This window comes from Ambystoma mexicanum, chromosome 12, assembly GCF_040938575.1.
Source record: "Ambystoma mexicanum isolate Mex_15411 chromosome 12, UKY_AmexF1_1, whole genome shotgun sequence".
Taxonomy (NCBI): Eukaryota; Metazoa; Chordata; class Amphibia; order Caudata; family Ambystomatidae; genus Ambystoma; species Ambystoma mexicanum.
The window spans coordinates 600749441-600770215 of NC_090936.1; the positions used below are offsets into that span (position 1 = coordinate 600749441).

Here is a 20775-nt window from a genome sequence, read left to right on the forward strand (position 1 = left end):
CAATCGAGTTTTCATACGTGCAATGAAAGGGAGTACATCCTTTTTTTGTGCTGAAAAATATTGGCGAAAATAAATATATATATAATTGTATATATATAATAGAACTATCAAAATAGGTCACTGCAACATGCAATCACATAGATCCATTGAACGAAATTGGTGATTCTGATGTACTAATTAACATCATTGTAATTACAATACTTTAATATATTGGTTTGCAATAATTAAACGTTTGAAAACAAGCTAATTCAAAATGTTTTAACGGATATTGTCATTATAAACATGACTGATTGGGACATCTATTGGCAAAGTTCATTACCTCCATGTCCCCTTCCTCTCGTCCCAGTACTTCATATGGGGCTTCGACTTCCCATACAGGCACTTTTTTTTCCATCTGGATGTATAAACCTACTTACCCATAATCCACTATTCTTTTTTTCCTGCACCCGATAGCTACTGGCATTAACTTGGGTTCTGGGGAGCAACGTGCCGTTCAATCCTGGGCTATGTTTCCAGCGGGCAAAGGTGGTCATCTTGCGATGTGATGGCTCCTAGTGTCCCTGCGGGGTTAGGGGTTCCGGTCGAGGCTGGGGACTCGGCGCGCCCTTGGGCCTCCTGCGAGGCTTGTTGGCTCTCTGGGTGGGCTGCTGCAATCATGGAGCCTAGTACCAGCCTCTTCTGCTTTCACGGACAGAGTGGGGAGGGGGTTGGTAAGGCCCTCCCGCCTCTCCTACACATGCTGTGCTGGCAGCGGTGGCTGTGCCGGACTAGGGGCAGGGCCTTTTTAAGGTACTTCCTCAGCTTGCCGGAGATTGGAGCCGATTCAATGATTGAATCGGGAACTTCTGGACTTTGCAGGGGGTTTGGTAAAGCCTGCCCGCCTCTCCTACACATGCTATGCCGGCACTGGGGGTGAGGCCTTCCGGTTCCTTCCTCCACTCGGCTATGCAGATTGGTTTCCACCACTTCCGGGTTCATGGCCAAGTTATACCCGCTGAAGGGTGTGGACTCCATCCTCCCAGACTCAGTGGAAGTAGATGATATCCTGGCCAGTTTGGTGGGGAGCTCCGCCATGGCTGCGGAAGAGGTGGTTGTTCAAGACCCAGTGGACTGTAAGGTTAACTCGGCTCTGAAGAAGGCCAATGGAGGCTGGCATCTGGTGCTCCGTGCTAACATCTACTGGTCTTACACTGTGGAGACTGTCCTGGGTGGTTTCAAGAGTCTGCGCAAGTGTGAGGAGTCAGCAATGGGAGGCGGACAACCGTTTAATATTTGTTCAAAATTTGCCATTTTATGGGAACAGAAATAAAATCAAAATGCCTCACTTGCCCATCTCTATTGTGGGTTTCCCTACCTAAAAAAGGGGAAACATTCTAACCCAGGAATGTTGGCTCTCACACTAAACATCAAATACAAGAGAAAATATATGGCAATTCAGTTAACAACAACAATGACATCCGCAATATATTGGTAACCTTTTAGCAACCTGGGTAAACTCCATGTCCCAGGACTCAAGGTGTATTCCTCTTCAATGTGCATCAAAAGAATATAAGGAAAATCGACATAGGTAGTAAAGTCTCAGATCAGTTCTTGAAAAGTCAATACCAAGGTAAAGATTTGTCGACCACAGTTCCAACAATAACAAAAAGCTATTCTTCTGATGGAATAAAAACCTTCCACTTCCTCAGAATAGCATCCATGCTTTTCTTAGCCACAATGCTCTTTGGCCACTTCCATTGATCCAAGAAGACTTGACACAGTTCAAATAAAGAGATACAACTTCTAGAATGTTAATGGAACAAAAGTCATGGTTAACAATGTTTATTCGTCTATTCAGGTTAGAAAACACAGTAGGTATATTTGCCAGGATGACTTCTCGCTCTGTGACATGTTTCAACAACCTCATTTCTACAAGTGTTTACTACGAGGACATTCTCCTTGGACCCATAGCATTCCACTTCACTTGAACTACTGAAGTCTTGCATTTACTGACAACCCAAATATATCACCACAGCTTCAGTATTTTGTATTTTAAAGACGGGTTTGAACAAGACTCACTTTAAGACAATGCAACACCTTAAATAGGGAAGCACTCTTCCTCTGAATCTCTAGTCAAAAGGAGCAGCCTCTTTACCTCTCTTGTTGGTCTACAACCACCAAAATGCAGTATAGAATATGAGCAGCAAGGTTTCCCTTCCCCAACTTTGCCTTCACCTCTTTGCCAATGTCAGCCACACAATTACCCAGAAGCATTGGTGCCACTCTTTTGGCTTTAGATAATGCTTGCACACGTTTATCTTCTAGTCGGCTTACAATATTTATTAGAATAGTTTCTGGTGTTGATAAATGCTGCTTCACTCTCAATAGGGGAATACTCTTGCCTTGGGCAATGCTTGCACTCTCCATCTGCAGATATTGAATTAAACACTTGACTTATTTTAGGAACAATAATTGTTTGTTTCAATAAAGAGGTAAAGTTCACTCTTCACTTTGAAAACGAAATTAGGCTTCTACGCAAGTAAAAGAACCTTTTCATTTACCCACCCGCACGTTACTTTCCAATGTTCCTTTGTTAGAAAATGCATCAAACAACTTCAGCTCGCTTCTGCTTCTACGCGAGTGAAGAATAGACTGGATACTGTTGCAGGCAGTGCTCGCGCAAGGAAAAAGAACACCAGGTTCGACTCACCGGCTTCTGAAATCCTTGTTCTGCGGGTTACTCGGCTTCCACAAATTCGTACACGGCTTCTACTGCTTCTGTCTTCACAAGGACCCACAGTCTTCCTCTGCTCAGGTGTCTCTGGTCCGGCCACTCGATCAACGAGCCCCTCTCGCTCCGAGACATGCGACTCGCTCACAGCTCCTCGCTTCATTCTCCAACATGTTTCCTGCCCAGTGACCACAGCAATTAGGCTCACATGGGGAAAGACATCCTCTCTGCAAGTCTTCCACTGTGCAGCCTCTGCACTCCCAGGACCTTCTCAGAATGTGAAATCTGCTGCATCCACGTTCCGGTGTCCCTCTGGTTCTCTCACTTCGGCTTGGTTTTTCAGCTCTGTTCCTACTTTCTTCTGCTACTACTGCACGCACTCCAGTCACAGTTCCTGCTCCTTCTTATTGTCTGCACCTGATGGAGCCTTTTATGCCCCCAGGTTCCTTCAGGTGTGGGCTGTTAGGCTCAGCTGCCCAACTACTACTGCAATATGCCTCTTTAGCCCTTCCTCGTCCCAGTGCTCATGGGATTATGGAACATGTTGTCTCTAAGAGCAAAGTCAGTTCTTTTACCTTCTGCGGTTTGACAAACAGCCAGTAAAATTGTGGGATTATGGGGAAAGTTAAACCAGGGTTTTTCCCAGTTTTCCTGGCCTGGTCTCCCCACCCCCATCCCATGTGTTCCTCCCGCAGTACACCGCCCCTAGGGACCAAATTTGGAAGTGTCTGTCTTTCCCTGGCCACATGAGAAGGGTCCCAGGCCAGGTTTCTGGGAGGAATCATTACTGATTCATCACAGCAAGGCAATGGAGGATGGTTCAGATTGTGCACCTATATTCGACATGCAGAAGCAAGTGCAACTGCTTTCGGATTTATCCTTCGACAGAGTGTGGGGCATCGTCATGGTAATGTGGGCTTGTGTTTTTGCCAGCCATTTCCATTTAAGGAAATAGAAGTCTGAGGGATCACCAGAAGGCGGTCGCATTGAAGCTGAGGGAAACTAGCTCTTTGGAGATACCATAGAAAATAAGATTCACAAGGTGTTCCGGGCAGACAAACCTGTTGATCAGTTACGTAAGAGGTTCGCTTCCACCACCACCCGCAAGTCTTCTGGAGGGTATTGCATGAGAAAAAACGTAAATAAAATGCTGAATGCACTTCTATTGCGCATACAGCATGATACAAAAGGACAAGAACGAAAATGCCGAACTAGGTGAGCTCTGGTTGCAGGGGTTTCCTGTGCTCACCTAGTTCAGCATTATGGGCTTAGGGAGTTGTGGTGGTGTCCCCCGCATACATTAAATGGGAAGCGGGGGACAACACAGCAGAATTTGAAAATGTTAAGGTTTAAAATGCAAGCAAGTCAGCTTTGCAATTTTGAACCTTGAATTTTTCGGAATTCAGCATTTTAACATAGATCCTTCTGGAGCTGGGACCACGTGTTCTGGTGGAAAACCAGGACCCTTTCATCGATCCCGTGGTTTCCACACTCATCCAGGCACATCAAGACCTCTGTGCCTCATCTGAAGTCCTGACAATCATTGCTTGACAGTGGGAGGACGACTCTGGTACTTTTTTCCGGTGTGGGAAAAGTGGGCTTCAAATGTTTGGGCTCTACAGACTGTTCGATACGATTACTGGATATAATTTCTTTCACCCCCGGTTCAGTCCGGTTTGACCATGAATGCTCTGCCCATGGTCGAGAAGACAGCCATGTCGACAGCTCTTGTCAAACTGTTGCAGAAGAAAGCCATTGGGGGGATTCCCTGATGCCAATGGGGTCTGGGCTTCTGTTTACGGGTCTTCCTGGTTCCGAAACCGTTGGGGAAGTTGCAGCTGATCTTGTACTTAAAGCACCTGAATGTCTTTGTGAAGGGGATTCATTTCCAGATGGAGAATCTACAGAAGATCATTACCCTGGTACAGAGGGGGGACTGGTAGGCCTCGTTGGCTCTCCGGATGCCTACTATCATGTTGCCATCCACCCATCCCATCGGAAGGATCTCTTGTTTTTAGTAGGGGAGGAACCCATATTCAGGCCCGGGACCGGTGGTTGCACATGGTTACCCTTCGGAAGGGGGTGGGGTTAGATCATCCATCAAGGACTTTTGGCTGAGGGGCTTCTCTGTGGTCTCTAACGGTGCAGGAATGCAGAGACCTGGAGGATCTCTGTCAGTCCTAGAATGGAGAGAATTGGTGATGATTTACCAGCCACTGCTGTGGTTCTGTCCCTTCCTCCAGTGTCAGGCTTTGATGATCAGGACTGACAATTCATCCACCTTGGCCTATATCAACAATAAGGAGGGATCCTAGTCAGGGCCCTGAATTCTCTGGCGAGGTGCATTGGAGCCTGGGTTGAACATCAACTTTTGTCCCGGAGGACGACCGATTGTGTGGCTCTCTTTCAAATAGACCTGCCCAGCGCATACTGTGTAGCTGAGAGCGTGCAGTCTGCTGCAGTCAGCTAACAGCGCAGACTAGCCAACTTCGTAAACGGGCACCAGGTGTCTGGGTGAGTGCTTCCCCACACTTTTTGGGTGTAAATATGGCTTCAGAATTTTTCAGGATGCTTATGCGTTGCGCAGAAAATTGTCAAGTTTGATCAATACAATGGCGGATCAGCCAACAGAGCCCGAGACCTGAAGCACTTTACTTACAGCAAGGGTTGCTCTACAGATCAAGGAGCAGGGTTTACTTCTACCGCAAAACCTGAAGGCTTGAACGGCGAACGTAAGGGGGAGGAAACAACAGGAGTGAGAGATGGTGTTTCCTCTGGAAAAATGACGTTTTTCCCCAAATAAAACTATGATTCCTCCTCCATTATGTTCCTCTTTGGTGGTTCGTTAACCCCCCTCAACATGTGCTTCCCATGAGTCTGCGTCGTGAGACAAACAATACAGAGGTCTCAGACTCGGCTCTATTGAACATATATCAAACAGACCCCTGCAAGCTCTTTTGGCCATTTCAAAATGTCACAGGTGCCCCATTAAGCTCTGAAGTTCCAGTTATGAGGGAACCAGCAGAAAGAACCTTGCAGATACTTGAGAATTCTCCTAAACTTGTTTTTAAATCAGACAAGGTTAGTCAAGTAGAGTCGGTTGACTCGTTACCTTCTTTATTTTCACAAGATGCTGAAGAAGCGACTTCATTACCCCCGATGGGAGCCACAGCGATCTCAACACTTGTCTTTGTATTAAATTCTTTGGTCAGGTTATATAAGAACATTAACGGAATATCTCTGACCAAAGGAATCTATTGATCCAAATGAGTGATAAAATGCTGTTCTTGGAAGGAATGATGGTTGGCTCGAAACGTGGAGTGCCCACCAGGTTTGAAAGTTGGAAATGTATGATGAATATTAATAAGACCTACAACCACCTATCTCCGCGTCCTCCTGAGGCATCAGAGTGATCAGAGGCTAACTCACGGATGAATGAGATTGATGTAATTGATCAAGAGACAACCCAACAATCCTCGGTCATCATTTGTCATAAAATGATATGCTAGACCATGCTGTAGAGTCCAAGGAGAACTATATAATCTTCTAAAAACACAGGAAAAGGCGAGGACCGAAAGCCTTGAGGGGACGCACCTGGAAGAAAAGAACCAGAAATAAGCTAAAGGTTATTGCTAGACAGCCTAAACTGACATGAAGGAATGGCTCAGCCGTGTCTATAATTGACTATATTTTTGTTTCTGAGAACATATTTTATGATTGTGTGAATTTCTGTGTGCAAGATACAGTAGCTACTAACCATTCCTCTTTATGGCTGAACTGGAAGATTAAAACACTGCAGACGCATAAATAATGTTATAAACTGAAGGTGAGCTGTAATACTGCGGGGAACCGTATAAGCCGGAAACCCTGTTCACGCATAATTCGGAACCCCTATTCAGTGGAGCATTTTAACAACCTCATCAGTACTACAAGAAAACGAGTCAAACTGCCCAAGTTGTTTGCCAAATGTACACATGTGGAGGTAGTGGAGAATTTATAGACATATTTGTTTGTAAAACAAACAGAAAGGTGGACACTTGCACTGTTTTGACAAAATGATCCAAGTTCAGAAAAGAAAAATGAAGAGGGTTCTTTGCCTATTGAAGAGCCTCCTACTGTTCTATAGCAGTGCTAAAACGCAAGATTAAAAATAGGTATAACAATTGGTTAGGCCAATACAGAATAGTACTAGCACAAAAAAAAAGGATGAAGAACAGGTGCTAAAAAGTATAGAGGATCGCAATACGGGTCAGTTTTGGGGGATTATCAACAATCACTTAAATCCCAAGGTAGACTTCAGACAAACCCTGTTCCAGAGAAAGACTGGGTTGATTTTTACTTCACCTTATATACTGAAAAATCTATAGCAGTCTATTCCAAGGAGACTCTTAATAAGGCTAATTGAAACTTACCTCTTGATGGGGCAGATATGTGTACTAGAATTGCTAAAAGCAAATGTTCTATTTCCCCCGGTCCAGATAGACTGTCAACTATCACCCTGAAAGGCAATTCGACCCCTTGGACCCAGATATTGACCAATCTTTTTTAGCAGAATTGATAACCTCAAAGAAATTCCATCCTCCTGGAAGTCCTTTATTATTGTTCCAATCTATAAGAAGGGGGACAGGTCTAATCTAGGTAATTAGAGACTTGTTGCCTTACTGGATGAGCCTAGAAATGGATCTTTTGCTCTTTGATTGAACAACAATTAAGGAACTGGGCTAATGCGGCTAGAGTCTTGGATCCCTTTCAAACAGGTCTCATTAAAGCGATTGGCACAGTGTAAAATGGATGTCTAGTGAATCTGCTGAAGTCGGGAGCTCTAGATAAGGGTGCATGCTTTATCCACTTCTCCATGGCTTCTGACAGTGTGAACCGCACTCTCCTTTGGTAAAAATGTCTTCGCTGAGGCTGTCCTCCATATCTGGTTGCGATGATTAGCGATTTTCAGAGGGCACTACTATGAAAGGTAGGCTAAACCCAGAGGGTCTTTTATCAAAGCCGACTGAATGAAACAAGGACTGAAGCAGGGATGTGTCCTTGCGCCCATCCTTTTTAATCTGTTTATTGCAGATATTGGTCTAGCTTTAAAAAAATGTTCATTCTTTCCCTCCTGGGTTAGGCTCACTAATGGTGAATTGGTTGCTCTATGCAGGCGATCTTGTCCTATTTGACCAAATGCCAAATGGCCTACAACGGCAGATTGTGGCTTTACAGCAGTATGCACAGGAAAATGAGCTAACAGTAAACACCAATAAAACCAAAGTTAGGATTATGAGAGCATGTAAAAATAACCAAAAATGGTCTAATGTGATCTTAGAAATAGTCTCAGAGTGTGTAGATCTAGGTTTTCTGATATTGAACAATCATAATTTGCAGTTGTAGACCTCTTTCTACAGTGCTAGCCACTTAGGCCAAAGTGGTTGATAGGCGTTGCAGTCAATTTTCATGTCTCCCCATGTTAAAATGTTACAAGTCGAAAGTACTTACATATGGATTAATACCAGTTAAAATAGAGTTCTGTGGCAGAGCTCTGAAGGTCTATTTTGGAAGCATGTGCTATCTTTACCGGAGGGGCCGCCTACCCCCTGATTCACTTTGAACTGGGTTTACTATCAAACAAGGCAATTGTAATATGGAAAGTCTTGTCAACATTGAGAAAAATCAGTACTGCAGCGTGTGACCCTTCATTATACAGTCATTTGTTACACGCACTTAATGGTAGACCGCTCCCGATTTTTAACGACTGGATGGAAACATGTTTGTCAACACTAGCTTTGCATGAATCTTCCCTGGAACCTTTGATTTCTAATTCCCTAGAGGTTAAAAAGCGACTCTGGAAATCCAACTGCATTCGAACTCTTGATGAATGCAAGTCACACGCTTTTCACCATTATATGGTGTTGGATGGGAAGCCTTTGCACAAGCTTCGAAATTATCTGATAACATTTTCAGATGCTCATTTTAGATCATATTTAAAAAAAATAAGATTAAATCTTTTTAGTTTTAATGAGATTTTGGAAGCCAGAAAAAAGACCACACGCAAGGCGAAAACTGTTTTGTAAGTCTAACAAAATTGAAACCTTGAGTCACTTAGCACTTGAGTGTGCTAGTATGAAGGAATCCAGAATGGAATTTCTCTGTAGTCCTGTGGAGGACTTCAGTACCTGCTCATCTGTGGTGCTGTGGGAAATGTTACTTGAAGGCCGCTGTATCTCATGGAAACTCAATTTGATTTTTTTAAATCACATTTAAATGAATTGTAGGGTCTGTAACGGACCTCTAAAAATGAAAAATAAATGCATAAGTGTTTCAGGAGATTGTGTGTATATAAGGATACTGAGTTTAATTAATGACTGGATTTTACTTGATTTTATTTTCTTTTAAAAAAAACATTTTTACTGCGTTTTCAATAGTTTAACTTTCACTTTTATACAATACAGATGCACATCAAGTATAGATAGGTGTATGCATTCACAAACTGCACATTTCCTAATGTGTATTCCCTCCCCCTCCCTAACCCAACATGCAACTAGTAACTTGCACAATCTGCTATCGCTTCCCAGTTCTTGCGTATTCACCACTCCCTGTGTTCGGGCTCTCCTACTACTGTATGTAATCTTAATTTGTGCGTGTCGTCCTAGACGCAGCCTGCTGCTACCTGGTCTGGGCTGAAAACACTGCTTGTATTAAAGCTTTCAATAGCTCCAGGTTAGTCGAGCTGTCCGGTTGTGTCATATGGACTGCTCAATGCCAGACAGAGATTTCCGCCATTGACCATTTGTACAAATCTGCCCACCAGGGTTCCACCGTCAATTTTTTCAGAGATTTCCACCCCATAATTATCCTCCTTTTTGCTAGTACATATGGCAGGTCTTTAAATGTGTCTATGTGCTTTGTGTTTTTTTTTTCCCTGTGAACTTCCCTAATAAACAGGCTGCTGGTGATTGGACATTGAGATTTACTTCTGCTTGCAATAGCTTTGCCGCCATCAGTTCCCAGTATTGTTGGACCATGGGACAGGACCAAAACATGTGTAGCATATTTTCTGGGGCGTTAGATATGCTCCATGTGTGATAAACAGTTGTAACTGTTGCAGCCTAGCATTTCTGGATACCCGTTTGTGGTAGGAAAGAACCTTTAGCCAACCTGTGTCCGTAAAATTCTCCCCGGTGTCCATCTCCCATTTGTGCCTTATCTGCAGATCATTGTCTATGGTCTTGGAGATAAGCAGCTCGTATAGTCCAGATATGCTATGCCCTCCTTCTGAAATCCTGTATAGGGTTTCTACTACACTGTTAGAGTCCATGTGGTCATTCAGGTCGTGCCACTATCGCTTAAGTGTACCCACCAAAGTGTTGTGCGTTATATATTGCCCTTTGTGTATCCCTGTGTGTACTACTAGGTCTCAGAAGTCAGTGAGGCCCCGTCCGTGAATAAGTGGCCCACTGTTGCAATGCCGCTGGGCTCCCAGTATTTGTTTATGCTCAGTCGTGTTTGTTGGTTGTCAGACACTAAGGTGACTAGTGGGATTTGGGAGGAGAAAGGGGCTTTTATTTTCGGCAGTCTGCAGGTTCTATACCACACGTGTCGGCCCAGCCCCAACATATGGGGGGGTTATGTTTGAGGTGGTCATCCTGTATCCATAGCACTTCAAGGTAAAAGGGCCTGCAGCTCTCTTGCAGCAGTGTGAGGTCTAGTTGGTTCATCAGAGCGCCATCCTGTCACAAATTGTAATTGGCTGGCTAAGAAGTATAATTCGAAGTTGGGCGCTCTGATTCCACCGCTTTAATATGAGCAGCTAAGTGTGGATAAGGCCAATCTACACCTTCGGTTGTGCCAAAAGAATTTTCTGCAAGTTGAGTATAAGTCAGCGAAGTACATTCTGGGTATATTGTAAGGGACGTTAGTAAAAAAGTGTAACATTCTTGGGAGTACCACCATCTTTAGTAAAGTAGCCCTGCCCATATATGCCAGTGGTAGCCGTGTCAAGAAGTTTATTGACTTCTTAACTCTCAGCAGCGCCTGATGTGTGTTAGGTGTGTGTTCTCTTAGAGGATTGTGGTAGATGTCTATACCTAGGTATTTTAAACGTTTCACTGCACCAGCGTATCTGTAACGGTGGCAAGTTGGATTCTACTATTCCTCTCGGTCCTGCTAGGGGAACAGACATGACTTACTCCGCCTTACCATGATGCCAGATAGTTCTGTCAAGCTGTCTAGGATCTCTAATATGTATTTTAGATTTGTTTCCAGATGTTGTACGTAGAGGAGCATGTCATCTGCATACATGGAAATCAAGTGACGTGTGCACTGTATGGTAATACCCGCTTCATTGTACTCCTGCCTCAGGTATGCAGCTATCGGTTCTAGGGCCAGGATGAAAAGCATAGGAGACAGAGGGCATCCATGTCTTGTACCCTTCTCTAATTCCCACTGCTCCGAAATCTAGCAGCCCGTCTTCACTCTGGCCATTGGCTTATTGTATGATAGCATTACCAATTTGATAAAGCCTGTGCCATACCAAATTTTTGCAATGCGACCCTAAGCCATGGCCATTTGATAGAGTCGAATGCTTTGACTGCATCAAGTGACGCCACTGCATACTGTTACTTGCAGTGATTTGCGCTGTGTATAACGTGGTGCAATCTACGCAGGTTCCATGTGGTATTTGTTCCAGGTACATACCCAGTTTGGTTGGGTGGATAAATCTGTTATCACTTTCTTCAGGATGTTAGCCAACAGTGCGGTTAGTATGTTACTATCTTGGTTCAAAAGAGAGCGGTCGAAATGAGCCGCATTCTGTGGGGGGTTTATTTGGCTTCGGGAGGGGTATTATTTAAGCAACATGACCCGAGCGGCGGGCGCATTACCGACTCAGGTAATGCGCCGCTTCTCGGGTCATATTGCCATTAGCAATATTTGCGTGACCAGGGCACTAAAAGCATTTTTTTCTGTCTCAAAAAAAAAAAAAAAAAACGACCAAGAAAATGGATGCCAGGAAAGGGAAAACAGGGTCTGTTTTCCCTTTCCATGGCGGCCATCGAGAGCGGACGTGCTGGGAACAGAAGTGTTCCCAGCGCGTCCGCTGCCGAAAAGAAAGGAGCAAAAGGTAAGCGGGTTTGGGAGGGCAGGAGGGGAAGGGGAACAAAAGTTTAAAAATAATAAAAAGAAAACAAAAAACATACCTGCGCAGGGGTGGACTGGCCTATAGGGAACGCTGGAGATTTCCCGGTGGGCCTCTGCACCCTGGGCCTCTTTTGTGTGGTATTTCCAAATTTTCTCATAGGAAAAGCTTTGGGCCTGCTGAAAATGTGTCATATGGGGCCACTTTGAACATTATTTCCAGGGCCTCTTTTGGTCCCCAGTAATTATTTCCAGGGCCTCTTTTAGTTCCCAGTCCACCCCTGTACCTGCGTCACCGACGAGAGACGATGGAAGCCTCCAGCCGTGTGGAGGCGGGTAGCGGGGATGGCCCGCTCTGAGTCTCCACATGGCTGGAGGCTGCCGTCTTCCCCTGCCGGGGACGAAGGACCAAGAAGTGTTAGGTTACCCTATGCCAGGGTAAAAATGCAGGACTCACAATTTGCAGTAAATTCCCTCGGGACTCCTTTCAGACTCCTGCTGACCCCTCACAGACACCCAAAATTTAGCAGCATTCTGGTTTACCTGAGATTAGGACACAAATCATCTGAAAATGCACCATGTACCAGCGACTGACAAAGCCAGTGACAAAACACATTGAAGACATGATGCCATGCTAACAGTTACCAATGCAAATGTACATGTTGTCTTTAAAAGCTCTAAAGGTTTGGGCATGCCTGTCCCATTATGTGCTTATAAATGCATTATCGCCTGCAAATTGGACACTAGTTACACACATTCCTAAAGGGGATAATGAAAAGGAGACCCCATGCAGTAAATTTGCCCCAGAGAAGCAAAGTCCCCGAAGGCACCCACGTCCACAATTTGAAAATGTAGCCCTCCACATGAAGGTTAAGTCGAAATGTGCCCCTAGCAAGCACAGGTCCCTCCATACCAAAATGCTAATAGCCTCCCTCTATGTCAGTGCCCACTGATGGGCAGGGCTGGTGAGACCCATTTGAGCATGTCTGGGGGTCCCCCTTGCCGTTGGGAAAAACAGTCCGAGGCACCCATGGGGGGCTTAAATTATAATGAAGTCATAAGAATGCAGTGAGGTGAAAAAATGCAGCAGATTCTTATGGGACAGGCAGCCAGCAGGGAGCAGAAACACTAAATGTCTGATGAAAAGCCATTCATCGCTCTTGGACAGTAAGGTGCTACATTTCAGGGGAAGTGGAGAAAAAGGCAACGAGGTGATAAGAACGTTGCATGATACTTCAAAAGGGAGGTGACAGGCCTGAGGGCGCCAGCAAAGGCAACCTGGAACATGCGCGGTGTGCATGTTTACTATCTGAAATAAAGGAATAGGCTTCTGTTCGAAAGATAGCCATCACAGGGAAGCTGCTGGGGTGGCCCAGAGCACTGGCGGCCATTTCAAATGAAAGGCCCGAAGGCTGTCCCTGATGTTGGGGGTTGCCGGGGGTTGCCGAATGTGGTGTCGGATGAAGGGCTGCACGGAAGCCATTCTCGGAATGTACATTCTTAACTTCCGGTATGCTGCTGCTGTGTGCCTGTCTGTGCGAGGGAAATCCTCATCTGTTATGGTCTGGAGAGGTCTCCCTGTCCCCCCAGGACTGTGCGAGAGCCTGCCTGTTAGTTAGGACCCTCTGGTCACAAGTGTGGCAGCTCGCCGCAGGTCACCAGGGCGGGCCACACAGCTGGCTGGGGGCACCCCGATCCACACCCACGCTGCAATCACGCAGCACCCACACAGGCAGGGGACATCCAGCAAAGCGCCCCGGATCACCAATGCTGGGGGAACCCAGCTGGAGGCGGCCTCAGCTCTGGGGGCACCCAGGCCGGAGCCACATATCAGGGTTGTGATCACACGGCAACTAACACCAAACCAAGGAAACAGACACGAGTTGCCGCTTCCTGGGGCTCTGCTGCACTCACTCTAACGTCCCAGCAGAGCCCCTTTTATTAGAGGAGCGTCATGACGATGTCATGACACTTCCTTGCACAGAAACGCTGGGGACACACACGCCTTCAACATTGGGCCACTCGTAACATCCCGCTTTTATTATAATTTAAAAAAAACACAACACACTACAAACGGTGACCCAAAGGAGGGTCTAAACATATGGTGCATTCCAGTCCTGGCACACCTAAAAATCTATTTAAACACTGCACCCTAACAGGTGTTTTCCATTCCTCACACCACAAGGGGGGGGCCCTGACAGCGTGCTCTAGGAATCAAAAGATGCTCGGATCGAACTGGCTGCTGCGGCTGCTGCAGGACAAGAAGAATACGTTTTCCTCATTTTCTTCTTCGGCAAAGTCATACCACTCCCTCCTTTGATCCTCAGCCACTTAACCCATCCCACCTTCTCATTTACAGATCCGCCAGAGCGCCTGGGGACCAACTCCGTTGGTGACGGTGCGGGGTACAAATACCTTTAACATTTAACTTGGACTGCGGCCACTCTGGGGGTCTTCCTCCCCGCACTCTCCTTCGACCCACTCCCCACTGGTGTTCCCACTATACTGGCCGGCGTTGGGGCGAGGCACACCCGTGCAAAGTGATCTGCCTTCCCGCACCTCCCACAGATGTGTCCCTTGGCTGGGCAGTCTTGCGGATGTGGAAGATCCCACCCGCACTGATGGCATATGGTGGCACCAGGGTCTCTCCGTGGCCAGTCACCTCTCCTCATCGGCCTACCACCTTGCCACTTGCCGACGGCTGACACCTCCATCAACTGGACCTGTTGCATGGGGGCCTCCAGCTTGAGGTGTTGTCTGGATGAGTCCATGGCCGAGGCCCGCACCTCTGCCAACTCCTGGGCATGGCCGAGTTCTAATATGCGTTGAAGGGTTAGCGCTGGGTCCCTCAGGACTTGCTTGCGCAGCTTGGATGAACTGTAGCCGTAGATGATCTGCGCCCTGATCTCGTCCTCCTCGAAGTTGCCCAGCACACAAGACTGCGCAATGCCACGCATCTTCCCATGAAATGCATAGAGGCTCTTCCCTTCCTCTTGCCTTGCACACCTCATCCTGAACTGTTCATAGTCCCTGTTGACCATGGGCCTTAAGTACTCATTCAGGACCTCGATGGCTGCGGCATAGGACTGGTCGCTGGGCCGTAGGCTCCTAAACAGCTTCTGGGCGGCGAGTCCGGCGGAGTACAGGAGAGTTGGGCATTTTGCTCTATCCTTGACTTCCACCGCCTCGAAATACAGCTCCAGGTTCTGCACCCACACCGTCCACCGGGGCCCTAGGCTGGCAGGTGCACCCATGACATCGAATGCATAGAGAGGCGCGAGCTGATCACCCTGCCGACACACCATCTCACTCTCTTCATCCCCCATGATGGTTATAGGGTGTGACACAGTCTGTGCTCACTGCTGATGAGCCCTTGGGCTGACTGGACTGGGTGGAAGTTCTTGAGGGTGCACAAGCACTCCCAGAGGAGCCGCTACACTCTGCTGATGATTGGTTGGTGAAGGGGATACCACTGTCCCTTGACCCTGCTGAACCCACGTCCCAGAGGGCGCACAAGCACTCCTCGGGGAGCCGCTACCCTCGGGAAAGTCTGGGGCCAAAAGTGTAAAACTTGGAGAGGTTGATGACACCCTATGCCCCCAGAGCACCGGGCACCTGGGCCCTGCAGTGCTCTCCAGGGGAGGACCTTCCTCCTCACTCTTTTCTCGCCGTTGTAGAATGGAAGGGAAGATAAGAGGACAAAATGCAATTCTCCTTGCTTTCCTGTTGGCCCGTACTTCATGGGCTCCCTTTTCAGCCTCGCAGCCAGGGCCGGCTGTTTTGTAAGTACATTTCGATTCACCGCCGCGGCCCGGATTCATAGGCCACACTCCTTGTCTTTGTCCCTGGGGTCGAGCAGTTGAGGCAACGCCCTTTCCTGGGCTGATCACCGGTCTGAGGAGAATTGTGTTTAAACGTATTTTTCACCATGCGGCCCGGGCCTTAAAAAATGTCCGCCCCTTCCAGGGCTGACCCCCGCTGTCCCGATACACTCGGGATCCTTGCAGAGGTTTGCACCGCCCCTTCCTTTGTCCTGGGGCTAGGCATACCACGACCCGTAGCTCACGCCGCCATTCCTTAATCTTTCACAGCCGGGCCCTGGTATGCGTGGGCCACGCCCACCGCCCTTTGTTCAGGGTGACGGTCCTTCCTCCGCTGCGGGCACCAGGCGACCTGTGCCGGTGCACAGCAACAGGTCCCTGGGCCACACGCCTCATGACCGACGCCACCTCCTCGCCTCACATGGCCACGGGCCCCGACTGTACGTCGGTCCTTTCCCCGCCCGCTCCACCAGAGAAGGAGAAAGGAACAAAAACAACTCTGGGAGGCCGCACATCGAAGTTTGCGGTGCAAGACCTCCTTGTCGCCAATGCGGCGGCCTACCGCAGGTCACCAGGGTGGGCCACGTAGCTGGCTATGGGCACCCCGCTCTACACCTATGCTGCAGTCACGCAGCGCCCACACAGGCAGGGGACACCCTGCAAAGCACCCGTATCACCGGATGGACCACCAAGGCTGGTGGCACCCAGCTGGAGGCGGCCCCGGCTCTGGGGGCACGCAGGCCGGGGCAGCAGAGCAGGGCCGTTATCACACGTCAACTAACACCAAACCAAGGAAACACATACACGAGTTGCCACTTCCTGGAGCTCTGCTGCACTGACTAACGTGCCAGCAGAACCCCTTTTATTAGAGGAGCGTCATGACGATGTCATGACGCTTCCTCGCACAGAAACGCTGGGGACACACACGCCCTCAACATTGGGCCACTCATTACAACAGGATGCCAGTCATTATGTACTTTTGGACATCACGCAAAACAGATGTTTTACTCTTCCGTGGAAGATGGGTTTTAACAAAAGGATTCCCTCTACCAACATTCTGCAGTGATTTGCGGGGTGTTAATGTTTCCGTGTGCTGCTTTTTGTGTTTCAGAGCCTCAGGCATTGAAGGTTCAGCCCTACTGTGGCAGAGGATGAAGCTTCTCTGGAGTAGGGTGGCCACATTTTTGAGATCCTTTTGAGGGACACTTGCTCACAAGGCGATGATGATGTCACAGCATCATTCACGTTTTGCCCGCCCTATTTTAATTTAAACAATGTGTTAATGGCTCTTAACACCTGGATTTATTGCAATGCAAATGGTTTGTACTTGGGAGGTGATGATCACGTATTTTAACTGGAAACATGACCATCACGACCCCAGGAACAAAGCTTTAGCATTGGAATGAAGACAGGTGTCAGAGCGTTAGCAGCAAGACAAAAGGAGCCGGGCCGTGGAGCCACCCAGAGAAAGAAAACTGCAGGCAGCAGTAGGCGGCAGCGCCGTGGTGTGTAGATGACCACTTCAGTTTGCAGAGTGGCTGTGCTGGATGCAGGTTTTCCCGACTTGCTGTCTCCCGAGAGTCACACTCCAGGGAACAAAGCAAGTCGGGACAACGTGCGTCCCGCACAGCCACTCTGCAAACTGCGGGACAGTGTCCCCAAATACGGGATGATCCTGCAAAATGTGGGACAGTTGGCCAACCTACTCTGGAGAGGAGTGGCGAATAATGCCCCCAGCCCTTTCACCATCACCCCAACCCCCGTGCCTGTAGTCAGGAAAGGAGTGGAATCTTGCTGTGGTCCAGGGCCCCGTCTTGAGACAGAATTCAATATCCTGCAGTGGCCCTACCCTGTTGCCCTGACAACGGTTCCAGTAGTCTTAACCCTTCCCGCAACTACACAAAATCAGATTTTACATCAGATTTCAGATAGCAACTGCCTTGCCACAAAAGTAGGCATATGATTTCAACTCTGCCATGTCTCCAATGTACTATAAGGTGTCTGAGTGCTGGCAGCGCACCTCCTCGCACTATCCTAAGCAGAGTATAAGATCAGATTTGACCTCTGTTCTGGCAGACCCCAGTCTATCCCCAATATTCCATAAGGGATCACATTTCTGTCTGTCCCTGCTCGGACCGAATACCACACAAGGAAATAAGCTCTTACCTCAGAGTCCTTGATCCCTGAGGTTTCTTCAGACTCCTGCTTCAGGTCCTCAATCGCAGGCGTTGGCGACAGTAGCTCCTCCAACCAATGCGAGTCTGACGTCTTGGCCCCCGGTGCTTTTTCCGCCCCCTGGGAGCCCTGCATGGGGTCAAAGTCACGGACCTCAAAGGTTTGTCCCTGCATGGCTTCAGAATTTTGTGCTTCAAACCTATCAAGGGATTTTATCCCACAAGATGGATCCTCTCCATCATTCCCAAAGTGGGGCACTTCCTGGGGTTGCTCCCCTCTGGCCTCCAGCACAGCCAAGCAGGTGTCATCCTCCCAGCTGGGCACGGCATGTTCCACAGGGGCGTGCCCGTGGTACAGGACACATGGCTCGGCTGCTGGGTCAGAGAGCAGGACAGGCCTTAGTGGTTCCAACAGCCCCCGCGCATCGACCATCTCTGACACCGACCGGCCAATACTAGGCTCTGATTCTACCTGGAACAACCCAGTATTCCCACTGTGGGCCTCGAACACCTCATTTGCATGCAACACATGGACTCTCGATTCTAGAAAACCTTGTTCCTCCTGTGGCTGCTCAAAGGACCCTTCAGCAGCTAGCATGCGAAAACCCAGTCCGCCAGAACCCAGCCCTTCTCCCACTAATCCTGCAGAGACCCTTCCCTCATAGCCATCTCCCCCCCTCCACATATCTCTGCTAGTCCCTGAGCTGGCCTCACCCCCCTCTGTTGTCTCAGGAGCAGATGACCCTGCAGTGTCTCCAGAATACTTCCTCCGCTCCCACCTTGGATATTCTATTTCACTCGAGTTGTCCTCGACTGAAACTTCCCCTGGATGCTTCTGAATGCTAACTTCAGGGTGGGAAAAGTCAAGAAGATCTGTAACAGCAGTCACAGATGTTTTGGATAGGTCAATTTCTGTTCTCCCTCCTATGGTAGCAGGTTCCAAACTTCTATCTGTGCCTGGCTCACTAGACAACTTTAATTCCTGCCCTAGTCCACCCAACAAGGAATAATCTTTGTAAGGGCCTGGTACACTTGCTCCATCGCTCAATGGGCGTTGGGCATTGGGTTCCTCATGGCTGGAACCTGCTGGTAAATGTTCTCTCCTCATTGCCCACTCAGAGCTCCTAGATGGTGAGCTCCACTCAAAAGATTCAGACAGACTCCAATCCGCCCCACCTAGGGAATGCTCCGCATTTGTGGGGGCATCACGAATATCCATCAGACAGGAAGTTTTGGTTTGGATGACATCCTCGCTTGAGGAGTGGCCATCCTCAGTGGAATTCTCCACCTTCGGGAGAGGGCCAGATCCGACCCCTTCTGCTTCTCTAGGGGTGATTATCTTTGAGGCCGGGGGACTTGGTGAAAGGCTGAGAGGTGCTCCTCCCAAAAGCAGACTAGAGACTAGCTCCCTGTCCACACTAGCTTCACTGTAGACAGAAGGATCTACACGATTCTCTACTATAGGTCTGCTGGACTGCTCAGAGATCTGCATACTTTCGGCAGGCCCCAGAGGAACCCCACCCAGAAGAAGGCTGGAGCTAAGCTCCTTCTCCAGACTGACACTGCTATGATCCTTCGAGGCCAGCTCTGCTGACTCAAGGGGTGGCACACTCACTGGTAAATTAGACTCAAGACTGACTTGCTCTGAAGGCAGCCTTCCTGGCAGATACTTAATCCCCTTGGTCTGGGGAGGGCTGCTCATATGTTGGGCTGAAGGGTTTCTTTCATAGGTTTTGATGGCAGGCATAGAAGCAAAGGCACTCTGGGGGCCAAGTGAAGGTGTAGAGGTCTCAGCAGTCCGGTTCCATGGGCTTGAGGATGGGAGATCCAGCTCCTTGGAGACAGGATCCTCGGGCACCACAGTGCTGGAGGCAGCGCTCTTTAGATGGTCTGGCACCTGGGAAAACAAAGGAGAGGCGGGTGTATGAGAGACAGAGAAAGATGGCAAAGAGGGAGCATGGCTGCACTCAACACCCTGTCGCAAAGCTAGTCCTGATGCACCTAGGAGACCACGCTGACAACATGGCGGCGGTTTTATGAAGGCCCATACCACTCGATTGCCTGGGGAAGTCATACCCTTCTACAGTCAAAGTAAAGTCAACAACCACTGCATTCTGGAGCAAGTCAAAGCATCCTTACAATTTGGAAAAATGCATGCAAGACCCCCACATCATCCCTGAAGAGACCATTCCCCCGAGAATGATTTTGCAATTTCTACATCAATGTCAGCCCCGCACCATTGCCTAGTTCTTGTTAGAGTCGGCCGCAGCAATTGACCCTACTATTGGGGTGGGGTACATGAAGATGAAAGAATGCCAGTTGGTCTCTGATGAACTTGAAAATGCGCCTCTGATTTGGTTTCCTGGTGCACACAAGAGCAATCACCTTTAGACCTAGTTATCTCTTTCCTTTATGGGTAACTAAGACTGAACCATGTGTGGTGATTGGCCCCCTCAATTGAGGTTTCTAGTCCTCTCCAGTGTGGTCATCTAAGGCAGAGAGAGAAATTGTTGTTCTTTCTAGTACAAAAAGGTTAGTGGGTTTGTTCTGTCTAGGACTCAATCAAGGTATGAGTGTGTTTGGTGCAGGAGTAGAAGTGAGAGTGTTTATTCTGTGTAGTACGAGTAACATGCTGTTTGTTTTGTGTAGGATAAGATATGGTATGGTTTACTTTACTAACATTGAGGAGAGCAAAGCATCACCACAGCTCTGGCAGTGAAACCCACATGGCTGACCCAGATTGAGAAGGGCATGGGTCTGCAAGCTTTGGATCTGTACATGTGATTGACAGAAACTCCCAATCAGCCCTAGCCAGCATAGTCAAAGTAGCAAGATCCTTGGAGTCACAGTCCAAAACCTCTGGATCACCTCGGGCTGCAGACACCTGGACTGGGGACTACCATGTGGCATTTGACAAGACCTACATTCCATCTGATCAGGGCAT

General features: G+C 48.1%; 1 protein-coding gene across 2 annotated transcripts in view; it reads right to left on the reverse strand.

The window, feature by feature from the left end:
- Positions 1-20775, reverse strand: part of TNKS1BP1 (tankyrase 1 binding protein 1) — a 557727-nt gene that overhangs the window by 184614 nt on the left and 352338 nt on the right. For both annotated transcript variants that reach the window (XR_011281831.1, XM_069628996.1), the window contains exon 5: positions 17824-19728. Coding sequence is in view for 1 of the 2 variants with exons in the window: in XM_069628996.1 (XP_069485097.1) it covers positions 17824-19728 (1905 nt within the window). In the remaining variant the exon portion in view is untranslated. The remainder of the gene's footprint in view (positions 1-17823; positions 19729-20775) is intronic.